This window comes from Aotus nancymaae, unplaced genomic scaffold, assembly GCF_030222135.1.
Source record: "Aotus nancymaae isolate 86718 unplaced genomic scaffold, 86718_ANA_hifiasm-v0.15.2.pri h1tg000067l, whole genome shotgun sequence".
NCBI lineage: Eukaryota > Metazoa > Chordata > Mammalia > Primates > Aotidae > Aotus > Aotus nancymaae.
The window spans coordinates 24526123-24551588 of NW_026988482.1; the positions used below are offsets into that span (position 1 = coordinate 24526123).

General features: G+C 54.8%; 3 protein-coding genes across 14 annotated transcripts in view; 2 read left to right on the plus strand and 1 right to left on the minus strand.

Moving 5' to 3' along the window:
- Positions 1-399: 399 nt before the first annotated feature.
- APEH (acylaminoacyl-peptide hydrolase) lies at positions 400-9478 on the plus strand. Of its 3 annotated transcripts, XM_012467739.3 has the most exons (22): positions 400-460; positions 536-668; positions 1230-1356; positions 1737-1830; positions 1934-2009; positions 2099-2262; positions 2426-2563; positions 2654-2745; positions 2822-2862; positions 2948-3069; positions 3598-3658; positions 4834-4931; positions 5582-5633; positions 6539-6627; positions 7099-7237; positions 7713-7796; positions 7877-7957; positions 8322-8410; positions 8520-8710; positions 8818-8920; positions 9015-9121; positions 9212-9478. In XM_012467739.3, exons 1-22 carry the CDS (start codon positions 449-451, stop codon positions 9315-9317), a joined length of 2199 nt encoding a protein of 732 aa, XP_012323162.1. In that variant the 5' UTR covers positions 400-448; the 3' UTR covers positions 9318-9478. The 3 variants fall into 3 exon arrangements, with proteins under 3 accessions (XP_012323162.1, XP_012323163.1, XP_064223178.1); XM_012467740.3 differs by lacking the exon at positions 7877-7957; XM_064367108.1 differs by lacking the exons at positions 400-460; positions 1230-1356 and having other exon boundaries at positions 592-668.
- A 412-nt stretch (positions 9479-9890) lies between these two features.
- On the minus strand, positions 9891-14640 carry MST1 (macrophage stimulating 1). 2 transcript variants are annotated; one of them, XM_012467742.3, is made up of 18 exons: positions 14547-14640; positions 13710-13857; positions 13504-13616; positions 13312-13426; positions 13097-13233; positions 12895-13015; positions 12633-12751; positions 12262-12430; positions 12017-12147; positions 11799-11901; positions 11535-11671; positions 11411-11446; positions 11202-11322; positions 10951-11028; positions 10674-10820; positions 10486-10592; positions 10250-10389; positions 9891-10125 (listed from the first exon to the last, which is right to left on the minus strand). In XM_012467742.3, the coding sequence occupies exons 1-18, from the start codon at positions 14638-14640 to the stop codon at positions 9964-9966; spliced, it is 2178 nt and encodes a 725-aa protein (XP_012323165.2). In that variant the 3' UTR covers positions 9891-9963. The 2 variants fall into 2 exon arrangements, with proteins under 2 accessions (XP_012323165.2, XP_064223179.1); XM_064367109.1 differs by lacking the exon at positions 12017-12147 and having other exon boundaries at positions 12899-13015.
- Positions 14641-16031: 1391 nt separating this feature from the next.
- The window catches only part of RNF123 (ring finger protein 123), a 33919-nt gene continuing 24484 nt past the window's right edge, over positions 16032-25466 (plus strand). For 3 of the 9 annotated variants that reach the window (XM_021667594.2, XM_021667601.2, XM_021667602.2), the window contains exons 1-6: positions 16362-16448; positions 17935-18052; positions 18214-18298; positions 24566-24645; positions 24803-24897; positions 25311-25365. In XM_021667594.2, the coding sequence (XP_021523269.2) occupies positions 17971-18052; positions 18214-18298; positions 24566-24645; positions 24803-24897; positions 25311-25365 (397 nt within the window). In that variant the 5' untranslated portion in view covers positions 16362-16448; positions 17935-17970. Of the gene's footprint in view, positions 16324-16361; positions 16449-17934; positions 18053-18210; positions 18299-23073; positions 23160-24528; positions 24646-24802; positions 24898-25310; positions 25366-25466 lie in introns of those variants that run through there. The other 6 variants (XM_021667596.2, XM_021667595.2, XM_021667599.2 and 3 more) reach the window with 6 other exon arrangements.

Sequence of the window (25466 nt, forward strand, 5' to 3'; positions counted from 1 at the left end):
ATCCAACCACGCTGCTTCCGCCTCGCAGCGCCGTTTCACCCGCTTCTCTCGTAGGCCCTTCTCCCCTCCCCGAAGCCCTGCTCCCGGGTTCCGCTTCCACAGCGCTGCCCCTCTCCTCCGAGATCCCACGCCTCACCCCTCGGTAAGGGGCCTGGGACTCGGCCCACGGCCCCGCCCACCACTTGGCTAGTCCGCCCCTTGAAAGGCCACCTCCTCTCGAGGCCCCTGTCCCCTCCCACCCAGGACTTCTCGCTCCCAGGCCGGGTCCTCTCACCCTCAAGGCCCGCCCCCTGTCAACGGTTCTCGCCCGTTCGCCGAAGGCCCCGCCCCTCCCAGATTGCCGCAGGGCAGAGGCGGAGACAGCCGGGCCGCCCCGGGCTCCGCCCCCGGAAGCCTCACTTCCGGGCGCGAGCAAACCTCGCCTCGCCCCAGCTGCAGAAAGGAGACTATGGAACGTCAGGTGAGGGCTCGGCCCGCGGTTCCTGTGGTCCCTGCAGACCGGGCCGGGCCTGACCCTGGTGTGTCCCCTGCGCAGGTGCTGCTGAACGAGCCCGAGGAGGCGGCGGCGCTGTATCGGGGCCTTAGCCGCCATCCCTCGCTGAGCGCCGCCTGCCTGGGCCCGGAGGTCACCACGCAGTACGGCGGCCAATATCGGACGGTGCACACTGGTGTGTGTGCGGAGGGGAACTGGCTGGCGACGGGGTTGCGCACTGGGGTGGGGAGGAGGTGGGTGTGGAGGACTCGTTGCTTGACAGTGCGTACGGGTGTGTAGGGAGCCGGCCTGGGCTTGGAAGAACACAGGTCCCTGCATACAGGTGTGGGGGGCGGGGCGGGGCCGGGGGCGTGCAGGGAGTTACCGGATGGCCCCTATGAGTGCACGAGATGACGGACGGTGTAGGGGTAGAACTCAGACCTGGGGTCAGGGCTTGGACCTTGTAGGGCTATACGCAAACCACTGCATCCCATACACATGCCAGGCTGCCCTCAAGAATCCAGGGTGGGTGCTGGTGTTATTAGTGGGTTCTTTCAAAAAGGTTGTCAGCTCAGGCTCTGGAGGCCTGGACCAGGGTTGTGGCCAAGTGTTGTCCAGCCTGCAGCCAGGGTAGGGTGTTGATGTCTGGAGACAGATTGGGGAAGATAGATCTAGGCCTTCCTGGGTCAGGTGGGGTCGGGGGCAGTAGCCAGGAGTAGCCAAGACAAGGTGAGCAGCCTCATGCCTCCCCTCACAGAGTGGACCCAGAGGGACCTGGAACGCATGGAGAACATTCGATTCTGCCGCCAATACCTGGTGTTTCATGACGGGGACTCAGTGGTATTTGCAGGACCTGCAGGCAACAGTGTGGAGACCCTGGGGGAGTAAGTTTGAGGGAGGAAGCTTGTGGGCAAGGCCACAGCCGTCCACAATGGAAGCCTTTATGAAGGCCCACCATGTGCCTAGAAGGGGGACCAGGATCGAGTTTCTTGCCCCCTTGGGAGCTCATTCAGTCTCTGGTGACATGACCTGATAAGCACTGGAGGCTTGCTCCAAACTCAGCCTGAACTAGAGCTCCTGGTGGCCTGGGGAGCTGGGGAGAGTAGTCTCTGCCTCAGGGAGGAAAGGCAAGATGGGTCTAGAGGTGCTCCAGAGCTGGTGTGGAGCCTGAGCCTCAACAATCTCTCCTAAGAGGTTGTGGCCAGTAAGGGGGCAGGACGGGGTTACTGCAAGATAATCCTGACCTGCTGCCCCATGTCCACAGACTACTGAGCAGAGAGTCTCCTTCAGGCACCATGAAAGCTGTGCTGCGCAAGGCTAGAGGCACAGGCCCTGGGGAAGAGAAGCAGTTCCTGGAGGTGAGCCTGCATGGGACCAGGTAGTGGGTGACTAGAGAAAGGCTCTGCCCTACAGATAAACCTCTGTTAGGGGGCAGAAAGCTTAATGCCCCGATGTCCTCAGGTCTGGGAGAAGAACCGGAAGCTCAAGAGCTTCAACCTGTCAGCTCTGGAGAAGCATGGGCCTGTTTATGAGGATGGTGAGGCACCTGGATGGTGAGCAGGCAGGGTGAACAGGAGGGGTAGCTGTAGCCCTGGGCCCTCCCTGATTGGCCCTCCCTACATCCAGACTGCTTTGGCTGCCTGTCCTGGTCGCACTCGGAGACACACTTGTTGTATGTAGCAGAGAAGAAGCGCCCCAAGGCCGAGTCCTTCTTTCAGACCAAAGCCTTGGACATCAGTGCCAGCGATGATGAGATAGCCAGGCTGAAGAAGCCAGACCAAGCCATCAAGGTGCTCGTGGTCGTGGCCAATCCACGAAGGCCCAGCAGGGCAGCCCTGGGGCTCAGTGTGCTCCCTTCCCATACTGTGCCTGTCAGACCTGGGGAGCACTGGCTTCTAGGAAGCAGAGCAGGTCCTGTAGACAGGCTGGGCATTGAGTATCTTGTGTTCTCAGGGGGATCAGTTTGTGTTTTACGAAGACTGGGGAGAAAACATGGTTTCCAAAAGCATCCCTGTGCTCTGTGTGCTGGATGTCGAGAGTGGCAACATCTCTGTTCTTGAGGGGGTACCTGAGAATGTGTCCCCTGGACAGGTCAGCGACAGCCCATGTCCCTCCTGGTGTCTGGGGCCCTTCTCGAGCTACCACCCCTTGCTCACTCCTGCCCCGTAATCTTGTTTACAGGCGTTCTGGGCCCCTGGAGATGCCGGTGTGGTGTTTGTGGGCTGGTGGCATGAGCCCTTCCGGTTGGGCATCCGCTTTTGCACCAATCGCAGGTGAGAGAGTGGGGCAAGGCAAGGGGCCTTGCAACCCAACTGGCCTTGAGACTGAGTGTCTATCTGGCGGTTCCAGGTCAGCCCTGTACTACGTGGACCTCATCGGGGGGAAGTGTGGTAAGTGGCTGATGTCCACCTTTGCTTTGCTGACACACATTGGCCCTGCCAGCCTGCGTGATGCTCATGTTTCCATCTGGCCCAGAGCTCCTCTCGGATGACTCCCTGGCTGTCTCTTCTCCCCGGCTGAGCCCAGACCAATGTCGCATTGTCTACCTGCAATACCCGTCTCTGATCCCCCATCATCAGTGCAGCCAGCTGTGCCTGGTGAGCTGGAAGTGGTGAGGGTGGGAGGGTGGTCAGCAAGAAGATGGGATGGTGGATGAGAGCTGAAGGGTCAGCATCACCTCCCCATGGGCCCTCAGTAGGTGCCCTTCTGTCCTCAGTGCAGCAGCAGCGTGAGTTCTGCCTGACCTCTCAAGGCAGGGCCTGGAGAGTGCTGCATGGAGAGCTTTGCACTGTTTGGGCATGCCACCTTGAGAATGCTCAGTCTGCAAGAATGCTCCTCCCCTTGGCTCTCAATTGCATGTAGCCAGGCTCTGCAAGGGGCTAGGATAGAGTGGGGAGTTACACAATCTCAGACCCTGCCCAGGAAGAGCTCTGGGCCCCTGGTGAAAGTCAGAGGGACATGCCTATCTGAGGCCCCTTGGACATCTAGTCCGGTCACTAGAAAAGAGATACATCAGGCCCATTCCAGGTCCCCCCTCTCTCTCCTGGGGCTACCTAAGGCAAAAGAAGATAGGCACAGGGTGCTGTGTGTCCCCTAGTGGACCTGACCCTTGTGTCCTCTTGCAGTATGACTGGTATACCAAGGTTACCTCAGTGGTGGTAGATGTCGTGCCTCGGCAGCTGGGAGGTAAGACGTACCTAGCTGGGTGGGTGCAGTGGAGCCTGTAGCTCTGCTTTCCTGCCGTCTGTTGCGTCTCTGCCCCGCTCTTCCTACCTACGTTCTGAGGGCCGTCCCTCCCTGCTGGGCCAGTCCTATGTCCAGCATCCTCAGGGAGTGGGGCCGTCACCATAGGGACAGTTCAATAGCAAGGAGTTGTGGGACCAAGCTGAGATCAGAGTGGCCCAAGCTGATGATGTATTATTTCCTGTGCTGCAGGTCATAATTAGATTTTTCTTATTTTTCCAATGGCTGGTTAAAACCAAATCCATGACTTCTTTGAGTGGGTCTCAGGAAGTACACTAGCTTGGAATGTCACACTTGAGAGGCTGTGGACCCAAGGGCACGATGTTATCCCGTCTGCCATCTTAACCCCAGCAACCTTTGTCCAGTCTAAGCCCTGAAGTCAGTTGGGTCTTCAGGAGGGTGGCTCTTGGCTGCGAGGCTCCTATCTTGAGTGTTCACAGCTTTGCTTCGATCCTCCTGGACCATCTCAAGGATGAGTCTCTTGTTTTCTCAGGCTACCCAGTCAGTTCCAGGAGTTCAGTGGACAAGAGATAGCCTCTTTGTCTTCTCTCTGGGTTGCAGGGATGCAGTGGTGGGAACGTAGTATGAATCCCAGCTCTGTCCTGAATTAGCTATGTCCTCAGATAGGGTCCTGGCCTCCCTGAGCTCCCATTTCTTCATGGAGGGGTGATTGTGCTTGCCTGCCTCATAGGATCATAGTGAGCATTAAATGAGTGATGATATTAAAGGGTAGGATTTACTGAGCCCCCTGTGCCAGGCGCTGTACTAAGCACCACAGTGGAGACAAGACAGACAGATGATATCTTAGTTAAAGCACCTGGTACCTACCAGGGCTCAACTGGAGCAACTCAGGAGAGCAAGTGCTTTTCCTCTTAGCACCCACAGTTTCTCTCTGGAGCTCTTCCTCTCTGGGTCCCCAGAGGCCTCTGCCCCTCAGCCACCTACTTAGGCAGCTCTTTATCGCCTAGGGTGCCCCCATGTGTGCCACAAGCTGCAGGGGCCTGACTGGTGCCTGAGCAGGGTCCCAGGTGAATTCCCCAGTAGCCTATCCTGCTTTGTAGACTTGACCCTCCCTACCTCCACTCCTGGATGCAGCTCCAGCCTTCCTATCTTTACAGAGAACTTCTCTGGGATCTACTGCAGCCTTCTGCCTCTGGGATGCTGGTCAGCTGACAGCCAAAGAGTGGTCTTTGACTCAGCTCAGCGCAGCCGGCAGGTGAGGGACACTGATTGTGTTGAGGGGCAGCCCCTGTGGTCAACCCCCAGGAGCCCTGGGCCCCTGAGACATAGCACCTGCATGCCCCTGGGTAGAATGCCCAGCCACAAAGTCCCACCAGCTCCTTAAAACCCTGCCTGCCCATCCTGGACTCACTTCTGCTGGAGGGGACTGGCCACCCTGGTATACCACAGCAGAACTCAGGCCTTTTCATCTGAGGCAGAGATGCAACCCCTCCCAGGCATTTCTAGCTGGAGCACAAGAGGACTGCCACTGGGGTGGGTCCCTGAATACTCTGTAAGGGCAGCTGATGGGAGCAGGACTGAGCCCTTCCCCCATGGATGGAGTGAAGACACCCAGTGTGCCAGGCTCCTTTTGGGTATGATATTTGGTCCTCATGCCAACTCAAAGGGGCTCAAAGGCATTCCTTACCTTGCCCAGGGTCACCCAGCAAGTTGTGATGGTGCTGGGATTTGAACCCAGGCCCTCATGCTATTCCCTGTTGCACTGAGTAACCATCGCTATAGCTGCGCACAGCCTTGGTCTGGCCAGGGGTCTCCAAGAGGGTAGAGAGGAGATAGGGAAGGGACCCATAGGCAGAGGGAAGACTCCTGGATGTGGTGCTACATGTGGCCTCCCCTCTGCTTCAGGACCTGTTTGCTGTGGACACCCAGGTGGGCACCGTGACCTCTCTCACAGCTGGTGAGCAAGGCTTTGGGGATGGGGGAAAGGGCAGAGCTGGTGAGCAAGCCAGCCAGCCAGCGGGGGACTGAAGCCCCAGCATGTGGGACAGTGATGGCATTCTTAGCTACTCTGCACCACTGACTATCCGTAGCCTTTACTAACAGATGCCAAAGGCCCCTGTCCGTGCAGACCCTTACCCAACCAACAGACTAGCTTCCCTGCTCTACTGCCCTTTAGCACTTAACTCTGCTCCATGTGTCCTGGCCCAGCCTCAGCATGGTCCCACCTCTGCTCCTAAAGGTAGCAACAAAACTCTCTCTTACCAAGATCTGCCAGAGTTATCCTTCCTCCTCTGCAAACCTTGGGTGCCCCATCTCAGGCGGAGGCAGCTCTGCCAACTCAGGGCCCAGGAAAAGCCTAGTGTTGACTCCCCCATCTTGCCCATACTTAGGCCTAGTGTTTCTGCCCTTGAAATGTGTTTTGAGTCCTCCACTTGACCAGCCTATACCCATTCTTCCACAAAGCTACCAAAATATTATTCCAAAGCTACATCTCATTGTACAACTGCTTCAGAATTGCTTGGACGCCACTGCCCCAAATCAGCACACTCCCCGACCCCCAACTCCCCGGACCCGGCTACCATCCTGCACACTGCAGCCATCGAGGGACAGGCAGATGTGCCTGCATGGTCTGATGTGTCTCCAGGTCTGGCAGTTCCCAACCCAGCCAGTGTCTGTCAGATGAACAAGGGACTGAGGACAGGAGGCTCACCCAGGGCTATGTGCAGTTGGGTGTTTGTGAAAGGCGCTTCTCGGGAAAAGCGCACCTTTCCATAGAGCCTCCAGCCTGGGACTCTGTTATAGGGAAGCAGGTATAAAGGTGATGGTTCCTGCTAAGCACTTAATGGCATCTGCCTTTTCCAGGAGGGTCAGGTGGGAGCTGGAAGCTGCTCACAATTGACCAGGACCTCATGGTGGCACAGTTTTCCACACCCAGCCTACCTCCAACCCTCGTGAGTGTCAGTGGGTCCCAGGCCATGGAGGCAGGGGTTCTGGGCAGGCAGAGTTCACAGGTCAGGGAATTGGCCCCAGAGTCTGAACATGGCTGGTCAGCATGCAGAAGGGCCAAGACACAGGCCCAGCTCAGCACGGTCCATGAGGATTTGGCACTCACGGGAATGAACTACTAGGCTAGAATCTGCTCTGTACAGAACAAGGTGCCTGGGGAAGTGCCCAGTCCTGGTATTACAGAGCAAAGGAGACAGCAGAGCCTAGAAGCTGAGGAGGGAGGGGTGTGCATGTGTATGATATATGAATGTGAATATCTTGGTAAAGGCCAGCCTACAACAGGAAGCCATGCTATACCCTCTGGAGGTGGGTAGAGGGCCCAGCATAATGAGAGCTGCCTATTTCCCACTGTGGGCAGAAGTGGAAGGGCAGGGAGGCAGCCAGGCCACCTGTGACACATTGCTTCCCCTTGGCAGAAAGTTGGGTTCCTGCCTTCTGCAGGGAAGGAGCAGTCAGTGTTGTGGGTGTCCCTGGAGGAGGCCGAGCCCATTCCTGACATCCACTGGGGCATCCGGGTGCTACAGCCACCCCCAGAGCAAGAGAATGTGCAGTATGGTGAGCTGGGCCAGGGGCAGAGGGATGCCTTTTCCAGGTTCCCCAGCACACAGCCTCTGCGGTGACCTTTCTTGCCTCCTGCCTCACATTGTGGGGTTTCCACGGATGACTTCTAAGAGGTTTTCTGCTCCTCTTACGGATGGGTATGGGAAGTAGCATCCAGACATCTGAGCGCCTGCTCTGAGTATCACCTGGGCTCCCCCAGGCCAAATCATCTGTGGTGGGAAGACCCAGGTCCAAAGAAAATAGGCCTCATTCGAGGCCTTAGTCAGCTCATCCAGAATGCTGTCCCTGCAGGGTGGGGCTCCCTGACGAGGGCAGAAGCATCAGCCTTCTGAGGTCCATGTGTCATGGTATGGACTACTTTGGCCAGGTCTCTGACCCAGAGGTCAACCCCAGACGTGCAGCTACAGATGGGACCTTGGTTGGGGAAGCCCCTAGGCTGGCCCTGCTGACTTCTGCCCTCTCCCTGCAGCTGGCCTTGACTTTGAAGCAATCCTACTGCAGCCCAGCAACCCTCCAGATAAGACCCAGGTGCCCATGGTGGTCATACCCCACGGTAGGCATCTGGCATAAGAGCCCTTGCCCTCCCAGCCCTCCTCCTGGCTGGCCCTTTCACCCTCTGCTCCCTGTCTTCAGGGGGGCCCCATTCATCCTTTGTCACTGCCTGGATGCTGTTCCCAGCCATGCTTTGCAAGATGGGCTTTGCGGTACTACTAGGTGAGTGAGCAGGGACTTGTAGCTCTGTTAGGACTATGCTGGAGTGAGGCAGGTGGGCCTGGTTTGTACAAACACCATGAGTGCAACTCTAGTCTCCAGGTCTTTCTGTAGCCCAGACCTAGTAACCACTACCAGGAACTCCTGGGGCCCAGCCTCTGGTTCTGTGGCATAGTGATAACAAGGACTAACAGGATTTCCAGGGAAAGGGTGCTGTGGTCACTGAGGTAGCCTCAAATCTCTGGGTCCCTTCCCCTTGATTGTGGTATAGCTGGCCCCAGGGCCTACTTCACAGATGTGTGAAAAGGGTGTCCACGGGGCTGGTGATGTTGCCTGACTACACTGTCTGGTCCCTCTCTGCCCTCAGTGAACTATCGTGGCTCCACAGGCTTTGGCCAAGACAGCATCCTCTCCCTCCCAGGCAATGTGGGCCACCAGGATGTGAAGGATGTCCAGGTAGCAGGGGCTAGGGCCTCTGAACAGGCTGGAACATGGGCTGCCAGGGGGATGCCCCCATTCAGCTGGGCGGGCAGCTGGCTGCAGCATGCTTTTCCCTACCCTGCAGTTTGCAGTAGAACAAGTGCTCCAGGAGGAACACTTTGATGCAAGCCATGTGGCCCTTATGGGTGGTTCCCATGGTGGCTTCATCTCCTGCCACTTGATTGGTCAGTACCCAGAGACCTACAGGGCCTGCGTGGCCCGGAACCCCGTGATCAACATTGCCTCCATGTTGGGCTCCACTGACATCCCTGACTGGTAGGCATACACCACAGGTCCCTGCCCTTCTCTCCTCTACCTCATATTCTCATGGAGCCCCACAGGCCCCAGAATTCCTGGGGCTGCATCAGCTTGGTGTCTTGCAGGTGTGTGGTGGAAGCTGGCTTTCCTTTCAGCAGTGACTGCCTGCCAGACCTCAGCGTGTGGGCTGAGATGCTGGACAAATCGCCCATCAAATACATCCCTCAGGTATGTAGCCCCCTCCTTGCCCTGTGTGCTGCCCATCCATCCAGAACCCAGGGCTTAACTCAACACAGCTCCCCACTCCTCCCCAAACACCCAGGTGAAGACACCACTGTTATTGATGTTGGGCCAGGAGGATCGGCGTGTGCCCTTCAAGCAGGGCATGGAGTATTACCGTGCCCTCAAGACCCGGAATGTGCCTGTTCGGTGAGTGCAGCAGGATGGCCCTGGCAACTGGTGGGCAGCTGAGCATGGGAGGACCCTCCAACCTTAAATGTTGCTAACTAATCCCTACAGGCTCCTGCTCTATCCCAAAAGCACCCACGCATTATCAGAGGTGGAGGTGGAGTCAGACAACTTCATGAATGCTGTGCTCTGGCTACGCACGCACTTGGGCAGCTGAAGCCCTGCTATTCTGCGTGAGCTGATCAGCCTGTGCCACACTTTGCTCTTGGGGAGTTCCAGGGTCTGGCAGGGCAGCAGGAGGCTTTCTGGGCTCTGGACTCCATGGATGTGTGGGTAGAAGAATGTGGGCTATGTAGTCATAATAAATTAGGACACAGAGCCTGGTTCCTGCTGGTACCTTGTACCAAGCCATCCCCAACCCCACCTCCCACCCTGGGGTGCAGAGACCCTAGGTTCTGGGTGTGGTAGCCACAAGGGCTTCATGTGCCTCCAGTGTGAGAGGGGAGGGGACAGTGAGAGGCTTAGCCTCTGCCTGTCCTGGAAACCGGGACTCTGTACCAGCCTAGCTTCTCTGCTGCAGTCCCTTCCATTAGCAACTGCTCTGCACCACCCTTCCCAAGAGAATGGGGGACTAGTGAGGCCCTGCCTTTCCACGGAACCCATGGGCAAAAGTAGTCTCAGGGACAGATCGCCTAGCCCAGGGTGTGCTGGGCTCAAGTCATCCCCGCCTTAGCAAGGAGTCATTGACTCATTTCCTGAAAGCAGAGGCTAAGAAGCATCTGCACAGGCATAAAGAGGAAAGGTGGCTTTATGTCCGACAAGAAGTTTTGTCCTCCCCAAGGCATATGGGATCAAGGCTGGGCCTAACCCAGTCTCATGACCTTGTGAATCCAGTCCACAAACACAGAGACACGCATGAAGACGGCTGGCCAGCGGGGCCTTGCGCACACTCGGTTGGGGATTATAATTCCTTCCAGGACCCAGCAGTTGTGGGTAAAGCAGGCAAGTGGGCCCCCGTAGTCACCCTGGCAGGTAGGAGAACTGATGAGGGCCCTGGGCCATGGCAGTGGCTAGCCCCCTTCATGATAAAGTAGTTCATTTCTAGCCCCCCATGCCCTCCCAGGGCTGGCCCAGGGCCCTGCCACCAACCTCACAGGCCCCCACAGGGGCCAGCAGTCCCTGAGTGCACATCTCGCTCTCCCGCACACGTCCTCGGTGCTTGATGTTACACTCCTCATTGGAGATGACGTTCAGCAAGGCCACGTTTAGGACTGTGTCATTACCTGTACCTACAGTAAGGAGAATGGGGAAAAGGAAAATGCCCTAGAGGAAAATCCAGGGCTGGGCCTCCTGGCCAGGAGCAGTCTTTTGCACTATGCTCTTACCTTTGGTCTCACCCCAGCCTGCAATCTCACACTTGGTCCCTGGAGGCACCACATACCATTCAGGGGGCAGGCAGATCAGGGCCACACGCTGGTTCAGGGTCACAGATCTTTAGCAAGAATGGGGGCACTCAGGGCCTGAGGCCACGAGGCCCGGCCTCACCTCACACCCTCCCAGCTTGTTCACATACCTCTCCAGCTTGAGCAGGACAAGCTGGGAGCCTGAGGGCCCACACACCATCTTGGCCACTGGGACCCGCTGTAGGCCTGGCTCTCCAGGCTGTGGGTTCTGGAACAGGGTGCCCAGCCACACTTCATAGCCCGTGAGAAGCATATGGCTGGGAAAGAAGCTCTGCTAGATTATTTGTGACTCTCAGTCAGTTGCCCCAAGGCCCACTTGTTAGCTTGCCTGGGAAAGAGGGAAGGTGAGGGGATGGGACTGGGTCCCCAAATGCAAGGGAGGCTCACCAGGAAGAGAAGCACTGCCGGGCAGTCAGTATCCACTGCTCCTTCACTAGAGACCCCCCACAGAAATGCTGGCCCTGCCTGGAGGAGTGGGGAATTAGGACAGGGAACAGAGTCCTGGGACACATGGCTAGACCTGCCATCTTCTGGCTGGGACCTCTGGGGCCAGCAATAGGTTCCCAGCCTCCAGTGGGATAACCACAGAGGACACAACCTCAGCTCCTCTCTAGGGGAGACAGGCAGTTGTGCCTCACCGATTCCGCAAGCTGACTGTCCAAGGTGAGTTGCCTTGATGGCCCCCGACCACACGCAGCCTGGAATGACGCTGATCTGGCCGATCCACCCTCTTGCCACACTTCTCAAACTGCACCTGGTCTGGAGAATGGGGTGAGCTGGTTGAAACCCAGACTGCATGGACATGGTGGGCAAAAGGGCCTGACCCATAACTGACCCAAATCCTAACCTGGGGGGTCCAGGATTGATGGCAGCTGGTCATCAACTGAAAGACAAAGTTCACTTGGGTTAAGGGAGCCAGGCTTTGGTGGTGGGGCTGAAGCAGGGCATGGGGGAGCGTAACTAGAGCTCACCGCAGCGTCTCAGGGCACAGTAATCAAATGGGGTCTCTGGGTCCATTGTGTAGCACCAGGGCCCGTGGCTATCCCCGTCTGGGTTCCTGCAGAAGTTCTCCTCCAGTTGCGCATGCGGTTTGGAGGTAGAGGTGAACCTAGGCAGGAGGGGGAGCAAAATCGTGGCAGGATAGTCTCAACCATCTACAGGCTCTGGTCCCTGACACCAAAGCATGCCACTCCAGGGTTAGGGCCCTGGCTCAGCCGGGAGCACCAGGGACTCACTGTGGCTTGTGCGGTGTCTCAGCGGACCAGTGCTGGCACTGGATACCCTTGCGGGTCTTGCTGATGGTGCCACGGTACTGCTCCCCTGTGCCATGGTAGCAGTCTGCAGCAGGTGGGGGCAGTCATCAAGCCAAGACCTTGCTCCTGCCCCGTCCACCCCAGTTTCAGGCTTCCAGCCCCAGCTTTGTGACCCCCCACCGCCCAAGCTCGGGCCTCACCCTCGGGCCGCACATCATCCGCACAACGCCGGATCTGGTAGCAAAAGGCCACACGCATGCCCGGCCGCAGTGTGAAGCACCAGGGCGCCTCTGAGCCATCAGGGTTCCGGCAGAAGTTCTCCCGAAGGTCTCTAAGCAAGCGCTCCACTCAACCCTAGCCCACCAGCCACCAGCCCTAAGTCCCATAACTACCCTCCACCCATCTCACCCACAGCACCACGTCCCAGTGCCCGCCCCCACCTCACTTGCACGCGTATTTTTCGGGCACAAATCGGTGCTGATGGGGGGTCTGCGCATCCCAACGCTGGCAAGGTATGCCCGCCGCGGTGGTATTGGCTGTGCCCCGGTAGCCCTCACCCTTCCCGCGGAAGCAGCTGACAGTCGTGGCCTCGTGGCGGTGCTGTGTCTCAGACTCTTAGATGGACCAAAACAGGTTGGACCCCGAGCGGGAGCTGAGATTCCTCTGGGGCTGGGACCAAACCCGCCTTTCGCAGGTGTACGGTACTCCACGGGATATGCTTTCAGGTCACGCCCAGCTCCTCTTCTTCCCCACCCAAGCCACGCTCCCCCTCAAAGGTTCCCAGGTACCCTCCCAGGCCAGGCCCCCGCCGCCTACCGCAGCGGGGGAGGTCACAGAACTCTCGCTCGAGCTGCGGATCTGTAGTGTAGCACCAGGGCCGCTCGGAGCCATCAGGATTCCGGCAATAGTTGTCGTCCAGACCTTGGTCAAGGAACCTGGGGTGGTAACGGGGCATGAACAAGACCCTGGGACTCCAGCTTGTCTGGCCCCGCCCAATTGCCCTACACGGAGCGCTGCTCCTGGAGTCCTGGACCTTCCCTAGCCCAGCCCCTAGGACGCCAAAACCGCCCACGCGTACTTGCCCGGCTCAAAGGGGTGCTGGTGTGGGTGCTGGAGATCCCAGCGCTGGCACTCGCGCCCTGACTCAGTGCGGTCCACCGCACCACGGTAATCCTCGCCATTGCACCAAACACATACGGCTGGAGACAAAGGGCCACTGGGTTCATGGATGGGCATGGGCCTGTCCCTCTGCTCTCCAGGCTTGACCCGGCGCTGCTTACCCTCCCGGCAGGATTTGATGCCACAGCTCTGGAAGCGCACGGCAGGGTCTGTCGTGTAGCACCAAGGACCTCCTGGGTCGCCATCAGGGTTACGGCAGAAGTTCTCTTCCAGGCCATTCCGGAGTGTGGGCGTGTACCTAAGGGTCCAGAACATCACTATAGTGTGTGCTGGGGGAAGGCCCCAGGCCGGAATGAAGGGAAGGTGTTTGTCTCACTTGTGATCATTCGGGAACTTGTGGCTCCAAGCCTGGCAGGGCAGGCCACTCGAGGTTGTAGCCACGGTGCCCCGGTACCTAACCCCGTTGTCCATGATGCAGGTCCGTATATAGTCTGGGAGCAAGAGACAGAAGATCAACTTGGGCTGAGATTCCCTATCTCCCACCCTGACCCTCTCCACCCCCACTCACCTTTCTTCTGGAAGAGGTCACAGCGCCCAGAACGCTGCAGCCTCGTGTGGGGTGAGTGTTGAGTCCATGGCAGCAGTTGGCAACCATGGCTGCTCACATTGTAGTGGAAGGCCCTGGAGAGAAGGCGGCACAGCCCAGGCTCCCCTGTGACACCACAGCCCAGGCTCCCCTGCCCCCAGTCTTATCTAGGCCCAGTGGCCACTCACCGGCAGTCCAGTAAGGGCCCACAGCGACCAGCACACTCTTCAGCATCTGCCACATCCTCCTGCCAAGGCCCAGGCACCTCTGCATGTAGCAGGTGCTGTAGCTCTGTGCCCCGGAGCACCTGGAAGTCATTCAGTGGCGAGCGCTGCCCTGCAGATGGGCATGAGTGGGTTCAGGTCAGGTGGGCATACATGTCAGTAACGTGTATTGGCATGTCCACACTTTGTTCATTCAGGGGACCAAAGCTACAAGGCTTCTGGGATGGACCCAGTTTCAAGGGCCAGTCTAGCACTCTTGCACAGATACTTGTAAAGAAAATTTCCCCTGGGAAGCAGGCCCACAGTTGGTAGTTATCACTGGTGCCTCTGTTTAGTGGCCCAGGCATTGGGCTCAGATCTAACATATGCTACGTGAGAGCAGTGGGTGATAGAGCTTGCCCTATCTCATCTCACAAATGAGAATGCAAACACTCAGAGCCATCACATTACCCAGCCAGGGGCCCTGCCTAGGCATTCTGACTCCAAATCTGGGCTCTCACCTGCACAAAGGCATATGCTAGGTTAGAGGAGTAGATCAGGCCCAGGAGGGGTCACTGCCTGCTGTGTGTGTGCATCTGTGTGGTCCTAACACTGCTTCAGTGCTAGAGCAGACGTGCTAATAGAGGCCTAAGTGGGCAATGGGTATATGTTCCTAGGGCTTCCCAACTGTGCTTGAGGCCAAGGTCACTGCACCCTGCCCACTGAACCTCTGGCTCCCCAACTTTTCTCTCATCCTAGAATAGTAGGATGGGGCCAACCCCCTTCTGAAGGCAGATGGGGATCAGGGTCGGGGGCACTCACCAGGGACCCTTAAGCATTGCGTCATAAGCAGCAGGAGTGGGAACCATCCCATCCTTCTGGCTGGAGGCTGCACTGTGACCCACCACAGCCCCATCCGGGAAGTTGTGAAATCTGTCCCTACGGGATTGGGTGGCTCTGGCTCCACACATCAGGTCAAGGCCTGCTGGACCCTGACCTGAGACCTGGTGACAGGAGCCATGAGGGGCCAGGCCTCAGGTCCCATAGGTCATGTTGGAAACATGCTCGGTGCCACAAAGAAAAATTAGCACTGAGACAAAGGATCTCTCAGCAAAGCAACTTTTATTTTTTTACTTCCTGCACTGCAGGAAGGGTACCCTCTTGCTAGCCATTTTGCCATGAGAGTACAGTGAACAAAGGAAAAGCAGACATATTTATCCCATAAGTATTTGGGGTTGTCTTTACTGCTGTGTCTGATCTCTGTTGGAGCCAGACCTCACAATCTAAAACCCGACTGGCTCCAACGGAGATCAGACCTCACAATCTAAAACCCAACTGGCTAATAACTTAAAACTTACAGGTAGGGGCACAGGCTGCTAGCTGGGACATGCCTGTGAGCATGTCCAGTACAGATATCTTGGTTAAAGTGCAAGGACACAGACTATACTATGTGCCTGTGTGGCATGTCTAACAGCTACATAGGATAGGGCTTAACAAAGTTATTAGCACACTTACGATTTATTATTTAACAAGAAAGGAAACTTTGAAGAGTACTGAGAACCAGCTCGGCCGGGAGACTCCCACCTGGGCGGGCTGAAGGTATTGAGAGAGGCAGACACTCAGATAGCCAACAGAGTGGATCTATCCTGGGGAACCAACAGCCTGAGAGACTTCGGGGCTTGCAGCTCTCCAAGGGCCCGGAGCAGAGAGTCATCCACGCATTTATTTGCTCTTTTACAGGTGATTCTTATTAATACACGGGTGTTTTACATACACACATAAATATAACAAGTGGGCAGCTGTTACCTGCCTGCGACTAATTACAAACTACAAGGTATCCTCCACAAGGGAGCCATAGGGGCAGGATAAACAGTGTTTCTCAACAGAAGAGGAACTCTCACTTCCCACAGGTCAGTTGCAAGGGACTAGTACAGCTAGCCCCCTGAAAGGCCTCCCTACTTAGTGGACAGGTGTTAGGAAGGTTTGGTGGGGAAGCTTGAGGTGCTCTGGGGTTGGGGTGAAGCCCTTCTGCAGCCTAGTCAGCCCAAGGGCATTGTGAAAGTGAGAGTTGCCAGAGGTCTGGGTTCCAGCCCCTGGGTGACATTAAACTTTTCTGAACTTCAGGTTTTCCCTGTAAATTGGGGAAAATTACTTGCCCCAGCTCCAACATTGCCCAGCCCCCAACTCTTTTGCTGACGCCTTATCAGGCCCCAGCTGTAGCCAGGTCATCATCCTACGCCCAGCAGCAGAGCCCAGGGAGGAGGCCTATCTCACCCGCCAGAAGTGTCATCCCAGGGAAGGTGAGCGAGGCTGTCCGCTAGGACTAAATAGGGGTGGAGGTGACAGGTAGCAGGGCTCTGGCAGGAGCAGCCTTTCAGACGTCCTAAGGAACATCTGAGCTGGGCCTCCAAGTACAGGTAGGAGTTGAGATAGGCGGCCTAAGGATCCCGGTTAGTACGTCGCGTTCTGCCACAGCAGGGATGGGAGCATCCTCAGGGCAGGCGGAGGTCGGATGTGGTGAGGCCTTCCGGCGAAGCTGAGGCCTGGAACAACTCGGTGGGAGACCGTGGAAGGCGTCACTAGCGGAGGCTGGGCACGGGTCAGTGCGCGTGCGCGGCTGGAGGCGCAGCGCGCGAGCGTGCGCGTGATTTGGCCCTAGACGGATGCCGTAGCCAAGAGGTTGGGCGGATGTTGTGAGCCGGGTCGCCGCGGCCGAGGCTCGGGGTGAGTGAGGGGCGGCCAGGCTCTGAGCCTGGCGGGTCCGGGCGGCTCCCTTCGCGGCCCAGGCTAGTCCAGTGCTAGGGCACCTCAGCGTAGGGATCGTGGCCTGTGGTGCGAGACTCCGAGCGGGAGCTGGCCTGGCAGGTCCTCTGGAGCTTGGGGCCAGGCGGGGGCGACTTGGGGGAGCCATGCGCCGCCCTCGCTGTCCTTGGGCTCCCAGACTGAGTAGGTTCAGTTCTGAGCCCGGATACCTCGGCGGGGCTGGACAGGATAGCCGTGACAGGAAGTCTTCGGGCGGGCACAGGGTCCGCCTCTCACCTGGATCCTCAGCAACTGACACCTGGAGAGGGTGTCTGGAAGGTTTGCTCATCAAATAAATGACTGAGTTTAATCAGACCTTCAACTACTCAGGTAGTGAGAGGGGCACCGATCATAGACGCCCACCGAGGGCCCGAGGTCGGGAAAACCACCTTCCCAAGGGGCAGGTCCGTGGTGCAGACCCGAAAGGATTTGGCAGTAGAGGGGCTGTTTGGGGTGAGATAAGAGACTGAGCTGCAGAGTAGGGAGTGCTGGCTAAGGCAGACCTGCGCTTTCTAATATAACTTTCTATGATGGTGGAAATGTTCTATCTTTGTGCTGTCCAATAGAGTAACCGTTAGCCACATGTGGTCATTGAACTCTTGAAATGTGGCTAAGGCAACTGAGAAATCGAATTGTTAATTTTTAAAACTTTCAATTTAAGTAACTTCATGTGGATGGTGGCTGCTGTATTGGACAGCACAGCTACACATCAGTGAGGCCAGCACCAGGGACTTAGTGCAGGTTCTGGAGCAGCTGCAATAGCAACATGATAAGAGAGATTGCTGCAGTAGAGGACCAATGGAGTTTGCCATGAGGGCTGGGCAAGGGTGGTGCTTGGATGAGGTGGGAGGCCACATGTGTGAGTGGGAACAGGAAAACTTTCAGGACCATGGATAAAAGAAGGGAGGAACCCAGGGCTGAGGAAAGAGGCCCCAGCCTTGTGGAGAGTAAGTGAGACTTACGGCTAAAGATGATCAGACTAGTGGTGGTCTGCACTTGGGGGAATGTGTAGGATTCTCTCTTCTGGATGTGAGCTGGACCCAGTTTGCTTACAACTGAGATGTATACAGGGGGTCTGCCTCTAGGACACCTCACTTTGGACATTTTGGTCTGATTTCCACAGAGCTGAGACATTTAGTTATGGTTCGGCAAAAATATGTCTGGTACCTGCTCTCTGCCAGGCCCTGTGCTTGACACAGGGACACTGGAGAACAAGAAGTGTGGGGCCTAGACCTCGGCTACCCTCCCTGTGTAGGAAGCTGGGAGCCCCTGCATTCCCCTGCCCTGTGTGTTAGTGTGCATGACCTTGGCCTCACCTGCACCCAAGCCTTCCTGCTGTGGCAGGACTGAGGTCAGGCGTGAGGGCCCATGGCTGGCCCTGAGTAGACAGGCTCTGTGTCTGGCTCAGCCTCCAGGACGACTGGCTGCCCATGAGAGATGAAGGATGGCATCCAAGGGGGCCGGCATGTCTTTCTCCCGCAAGAGCTATAGGCTGACCTCAGATGCTGAGAAATCCAGGGTCACAGGTAAGGGCTGGCAGGGAAGGAAGGAGGCTCCTCTTGTTGGGAGGAGAAGGAAGGGACAAAGGCCTCAGGCCTTCCTGCACCTGTGGCTGGCCTGGGATCAGCAGGGGCCAGGAGCTGCACTGATCATGTGGCCCTTTTCTCCCTTCTGACTTGTGGCTCAGGCATTGTGCAGGAGAAGCTGCTGAATGACTACCTGAACCGCATCTTTTCCTCTTCTGACCATGCACCCCCAGCAGCCACCAGCAGGTATGGCTGGGCGGGTGGCCCCTCCTCACTCTGCTGGGCCAGACCAGAGCAGGGAAGCTGCAGTTGTAGGGAAAGGAAGCCTGGGCTCTGGACAGACAGGCTTAGGATCTGTTCTCACTGTGCTCCTGGCTATGAGATCTCTGGCCAGAGAGTCTGCCTTCTTTACTCTGCTTCTTCCTCTCTCCAGGCAGTGCTAGTTCCTTCTGAGAGTCAGGGAGCAGAGGTCAGGGAGTGGGTGCACATTCCATGCCCAGCTAGCACCTGGCACCTACTCCACACCCAGCATCTGGCCCTGCATGTACCTGCCCACACCTTCGCCCCAGCCTGGGACCTTGTAGCTTCTGACTGACCTTGTAAAGAACAAACGCTTCCAGGACCTTTTCTTTACAAGTTTCATACTTTTAAGTGTAGTCAGTATAAAAGTTACAAGTACATTTTAGCAGAAACAGGAAGAGATAGAGGGCCAGGCACAGTAGTTCACACCTGTAATCCCAGTACTTTGGGAGGCCAAAGTGGGTAGATTGCTTGAGTCCAGGAGTTCAAGAACAGCTTGGGCAACATGGCGAGACCCCATCTCTACAATAAAATACAAAAATTAACTGGGCATGGTGGCATGCACCTGTAGTCCCAATTATTAGGGAGGCTGATATGGGAGGATCGCTTGAGCCTAGGAGGTTGAGGCTGCAGTGAGCTGGCCTCTGCATGCCACTGCACTCTAGCCTGGCTGACAGAGCAAGACCCTGTCTCAAAAAAAAGAAGGAAAAGCACCTGCTATCTTGTTATTCTAACATGACCATTCGAATGTAATTCTTTTCTGTTTTCTTTGTTTGTGTTAAATTTTTAATTTTTGTGAGTATGTAGTAAGTATATATATTTGTGGGGTACATGAGATACTTTGATACAGGCATGCAATGCATAATAATCACATCATGGTAAATGGGGTATCCATCTCCTCAAGCATTTGTCCTTTGTGCTATAAACAATCCAGTTATACTCTTTTAGTTATTTTTAAATGTACGATTATTATTTATTATAGTCACCCTCTTCAGCTAGCAAATATTAGGTCTTATTAATTCTATATTTTTGTACCCATTAGCCGTCCCTACATCTCCACAAGCCCTATACTACCCTTTCAAGCCTCTGGCAACCATTCAGTACTTTGCCTCTATGAGTTCAATTGTTTTAATTTTTAGCTGTCACAAATAAGTGATAATATGCAATGTTTGTCTTTTTCTGCCTGGCTTATTTTACTTAACATAATGACCTCCAGTTCCATCCGTATTGTGGCAAGTGGTAGGATCTCATTCTTTTTTATGGCTGAATAGTACTCCATTGTATATATGTACCATGTTTTCTTTCTTTTTTTTTTTTTTTTGAGACAGAGTCTTGCACTGTTGCCCAGGCTGTATGTAGTGCAGTGGCACAATCTCAGCTCACTGCAATCTCTGCCTCCTGGATTCAAGCAATTCTCCTGCCTCAGCCTCCCACCAAGGAGCTGGGACTACAGGCATGTGCCACCATGCCCAGCTAATTTTTCTTAATTTTTAGTAGAGACGGAGTTTTACCTTGTTGGCTAGGATGGTCTTGATCTCCTGACCTCGTGATCCGACACCTCGGCCTCCCAAAGTGCTGGGATTACAGGCGTGAGCCACCTTGCCTGGCCATTTTTCTTTCTTTATCCATCTGCTGATGGACACTTAGATTGCTTCCAAGCCTTAGCGATTTGAACAGTGCTGCAACAAACATGGGAGTACAGATATCTCTTCAATGTACTGATTTCCCTTCTTTCAGGTATATGCCCAGCAGTGGATTGCTGGATCATATGGTAGCTCAAGTTTTAGGTTTTTTTGAGACAGAGTTTTGCTCCTGTTACCCAGGTTGGATTGCAATGGCACGATCTCGGCTCACTGCAACCTCCGCCTCCTGAGTTCAAGCGATTCTCCTGTCTCAGCCTCCTGAGTAGCTAGGATTACAGCTGCCTGCCACCACGCCTGGTTATTTTTTGTATTTTCAGTGAAGACGGGATTTCACCATGTTGGCCAGGCTGGTCTCGCACTTCTGGTCTCAGCTGATCCTCCCACCTCAGCGTCCGAAAGTGCTGGGATTTCAGGCATGAGCCACCATACCCGGGCAACTTTCAGTTTTTTGAGGAACCTCTAAACTGTTCTTTTTTTTTTTTTTTTTTTTTTTTTTTTTTTTTTTTTTAGACGGAGTTTCGCTCTTGTTACCCAGGCTGGAGTGCAATGGCGCGACCTCGGCTCACCGCAACCTCCGCCTCCTGGGTTCAGGCAATTCTCCTGCCTCAGCTTCCTGAGTAGCTGGGATTACAGGCACGCGCCACCATGCCCAGCTAATTTTTTTGTATTAGTAGAGACGGGGTTTCACAATGTTGACCAGGATGGTCTCGATCTCTTGACCTCGTGATCCACCCGCCTTGGCCTCCCAAAGTGCTGGGATTACAGGCTTGAGCCACCGTAAACTGTTCTTGATAGTGATTGTACTATTATAATTTACATTCCTACTAACAGTGTACAAGGATTCCCTTGTTCCACATCCTCACCAGCATTTGTTATTGCCTGTCTTTTGGATAAAAGCCTTAACTGGGGTGAGATGATATCTCATTGTAGTTTTGATTTACATTTCTCTGATGTTGAGAGTTTAATACCTTTTCATATGCCTGTTTGCCATTTGTATGTCTTCTCTTGAGAAATGTCTGTTCGTATTTTTTGCCCATCTTTTGATAGAAATTACTAGGTTTTTTTCTTGTAGAGTTTGAGCTCTTTATATATTCTGGTTATTAATCCCTTGTCAGACGAGTAGTTTGCAATCCCATTTGTGGGCTGTCTCGTCACTTTGTTGATTGTTTCCTTTGCTGTGCAGAAGCTTTTTAACTTCATGTCTGTTTTCTTTATTTCATAATGTATGTAGTTCAAATTTTGCTGTATAGAAAACTTTAAAAAAAATTGTCACCTTCAGTTCTTTTCTTAAAACATTTTTATTGAGCTGTGATTAATGTACAATAAACTACACATATTTAAAGTATACAATTTGATAAGTGTTAACATACATATAACCCATGAAACTCTCACTACCATCAAGATAATAGACGTGTCCCCTGCTTCCAAAAGTTTATAGAAATTTGCATCCCATTTGTATCATCAAATGTTATCCCATGAGTATTTTTCCACATTATCAATTTATCTTACTGAGCATCTTTAGGGCCAGGGGTCTGCTGTGGCCTATACAATTGCCCTAGTTTGGAAACACTTTTGCTTTTGTAAACAATGCTGTGAGGATGCCCAGGGCTGGAGTCATGTGGCTGAGTGCTTGAACTGCAATCACTTTTAAGACTGTTTACGCCTGTAATCCCAGCACTTTGGGAGGCCAAGGTGGACGTATCACCTGAGGTCAGGAGTTCAAGATCAGCCTGGCCAACATGGTGAAACCCCGTCTCTACTAAAAATACAAAAATTAGCCCGGCATGATGGCGGCTGCCTGTAATCCCAGCTACTCAGGAGGCTGAGATGGGAGAATTGCTTGAACCCGGGAGATGGGGGTTGCCGTGAGCCGAAATCACACCACTGCACTCCAGCCTGGGCGACTGCGTGAGACTCAGTCTCAAAAAAAAGGACTGTTGCCAGATTATTTCTTCAAAGGATCAAGTAGGTTCTCCCTCCCTGCAGTGAGGCACAGTTGTCCCTGTCTCTCACCCCGTCAGCAGCCTTAGCTATTATGTCTTTTACGACCTCTGCTCTTTAGGCAGGTCCAAAAGGCAGCATCATTACCTGTTCTATTTAAGCAGCTGTGGTGGTCAGAAAGTTCCTGCTTGCAGAAGGTTCCTGCCCACTTCCACCTCATACTCTGTCCTGGCCTGTTCCCAGGGCCATCTGATCCCTACCTCATGTGATATCAGAGATGGTCCTGCTGCTGCTGTGGCCGCCAGGAGAGAGAGCAGGTGGTAGGGCCATCAGTCAGTGGTTGTGGAGATGCAAGGCACTGAGCTGGGAACTAGGAGACCCAAAAAGGTCAGGCAAATCACTGGTCTTGGCCAAATGGGCAGTGCTGCAGGCACTCAGTGGTGGCTCTCTCAGGCCGACTAACCACAGATAAGTGCAGTCTGCTCTCAGGGATCAGGCACACAACTTTTGGGGTCAGGTATAGGAGTAGCTGTCCCAAGTATGGGCCTGTTAAGAACTTTCTTTTTCTTTTGAGACAGGATCTCGCTATGTCACCCAGGCTGGAATACAGTGACATAATCATAGCTCACTGTAACCTCAAAGTCCAAGGCTCGAGGAATCCTCCCATTTCAGCCTCCCACATAGGTGGGACCACAAGCACATGCCACAGCAACCAACTAATATATATATATATATTTTTTAGAGACGGGTCTTACTATGTCACCCAGGCCGGGCTCGAACCCCTGGGCTCAAGTGATTCTCCCACCTCAGCCTCCCAAAGTGCTGAGATTACAGGTGTGAGCCACCATGCTTGGCCTAGAACTGCTTTTAAGGAAGGCTTCTTTATCCTTGGGCCCACTGGGGTATTCAGAGATGGGGTTGGCTTTAGCCTTCTGTGCTGCTAGCTGAGCACCCCAACTGCATAGCCACCACCTGGCCTTGGCCCGGGACTGAGCAGGAGTGGGAAGGGGCCTTTGTGCATCTCTGCTCGTACAGCTCAGGGCTGGGAGTGGCTTACACTGGGGGAATATGTGGTCCCTGAGCCTGGGTAGTGGCTACCTTGTCAGGGTGCTTTGTCCCATCTTTGTCCCCTTCCAGAGGCTTCTATTTGTGCGGATGAGTAGGGCAGGAACTGGCATTAAAGGTGGAAGAGCAGCTGGTGGCAGTCTATGGGCTGGATCCAGGTGTGTAATGGGCCTCTGTTCTTCCTGAGTCCTGCTGGTTACCACCACCTCAATCCCTGCTATTCTTAGCAGCTGAGCTCAGGACAGCACTGACTGGCATTAGACAGCACCAGTTTCCCTCTAGGCATGTGTGTTGAGAGGATGAGGGGCCACCCAGATAGATTTTTCCCAACTCCTTTGGCTCGGGTAGGTGGGACATGTGCTCTACTGACCATTTATGGACAGAGCCAGCCAGCAGCTCAAAGGGCTGAGCCTTTCATACTTCCAGGACATGTCTCATTCAACACAGACTCCCCTGGATGGGCGGTGGTGAGACTGGAATCTGCCCCAAAGAAACCACAGGCCTAGGGGCAAGGGCTGGACTAGGTGGCCTTGGTACTGACCACTTTGGGAACCAACATTTCTCCCAGCCTTCTTCCGGACATCATCAACACAGGCACCTTTGAGAGTGGGCAGGTTGTGTGCTAGGTTGGCAGCATATGTTATTCCCTGGGGTCTTCACAGCATCTCTGACATAAGCCATTATTCCATTTTTACAGATGAAGGAAATAAGACTTAAAGAGGGCTACTTTTTTTTCTTTTTCGAGATGGAGTCTTGCTCTGTCGCCCAGGCTATACTGCAGTGGCGTGATCTTGGCTCACTACAACCTCTGCCTCCTGGGTTCAAGCAGTTCTCCTGCCTCAGACTCCCGAGTAGCTGGGATTGCAGGCACATGCCACCACGCCTGGCTGTTTTTTGTGTTTCTGGTAGAGGCTGGGTTTCCCTATGTTGGCCAGGCTGGTCTTGAACTCCTGACCTGATGATCCACCCGCCTTCTCCCAAAGTGCTGGGATTACAGGTGTGAGCCACTGCACCTGGCCCCTATTTTTTTTTAACAGTCCTGAGGTGCACCAAATTGGACTGGTTATACTTTTTTTGGGGGGGGATGGAGTCTCGCTCTTGTCGCCCAGGCTGGAGTGCAGTGACACAATCTTGGCTCACTATAACCTTTGCCCCCCCCAGGTTCAAGCAGTTCTCCTGCCTCAGCCTCCCAAGTAGCTGGGATGACACATACGTGCCACCACACCCAGCTAATTTTTGTATTTTTTGTGGAGATGGGGTTTTATCATGTTGGCCAGGCTGGTCTCAAACTCCTGACCTCAAGTGATTTACCCACTTCAGCCTCCCAAAGTGCTCAAATTATAGGCACAAGCCACCACGCCCAGCCTGGACTGGTTATACTTTTGAGTTTAGTGTAGAATCCAACCTTCTGACCTCCCAAATGCCAGAGTCAAAAGACTGGGCACAGCTCTTTTTCTGGAGTCTAGGCAGCCCTCCTCTGAGCTCAGGGGAAGGGATGGTATTTAGTGTCATCTGGCTGATTTCAAGGACTTGTGGACCCCTGGCAGCCTCTCACTCTCCCCAGGAAACCTCTGAACTTCCAGAACCTGCCAGAACATTTGGACCTGCTGCTACAGGTGGACGATGAGGAAGAGGAAAGCCAGGGTATGTGGCCGCCTCTGAAGTGGGGTTGAGAGGTCCAGAGCTGGGACCTATGGGGCCTGGAGATGTCTGGTGAGCTCAGGACTCCCTATGTGTCCTGTCAAACACTCTGCCCTTCCTGACCCTCTCTCCCCTTCCTGACCCTCTCTCCCCTTTTCAGGACAGGTTGAAGGGCGGCTTGGCCCATCCACTGTGGTCCTGGATCACACAGGCGGCTTCGAGGGGCTTCTCCTGGTAGATGATGACCTGCTGGGGGTGAGTGAGGGTGAGGTGTGGAGATGCAGATCCAGCCCCTTCTGACAGCCCCAAGCTCCTCCTGATGTGGCCCTAGTCTCTCATCTTGATGAGGCTGCAGCCAAAAACATGTCCTGATGTGGCCCCAGACTGTTGTGTTCTCAGTCCTCAGACTTTCACCAAAGCCCTGAAACAGTCTTGATATGGCCTCAGTTCTCAGCCCTTCTGAGCACGGCCCCTCTCTCATCTTTTCCCTGGCCCAGGATCCCTCCCGATACAGGCCTGCCCCCTCCCACTGTCTTCAGGCACAGTGCGTGTTGGCTACCATAGGCAAATACCACCAGGGCTTGCCCAATTGGGGATGGGGTCTTTTCCCCCTGGGGAGATGCTCTGTGTACCTGGGAGGAAGTCTACCACCCCTCTTCTTCACCCAGGTGATTGGACACAGCAACTTTGGCACCATCCGCTCTACCACATGCGTGTACAAAGGTGAGACCCTACTCTGTTGTAGCCCAAGTAGTTGGGAGAAAGTTTGAGGGCCCAGGCTTGAGGCAGGAGGCAGTCTTTGTCCACCTTGTGGGCCTAACTCA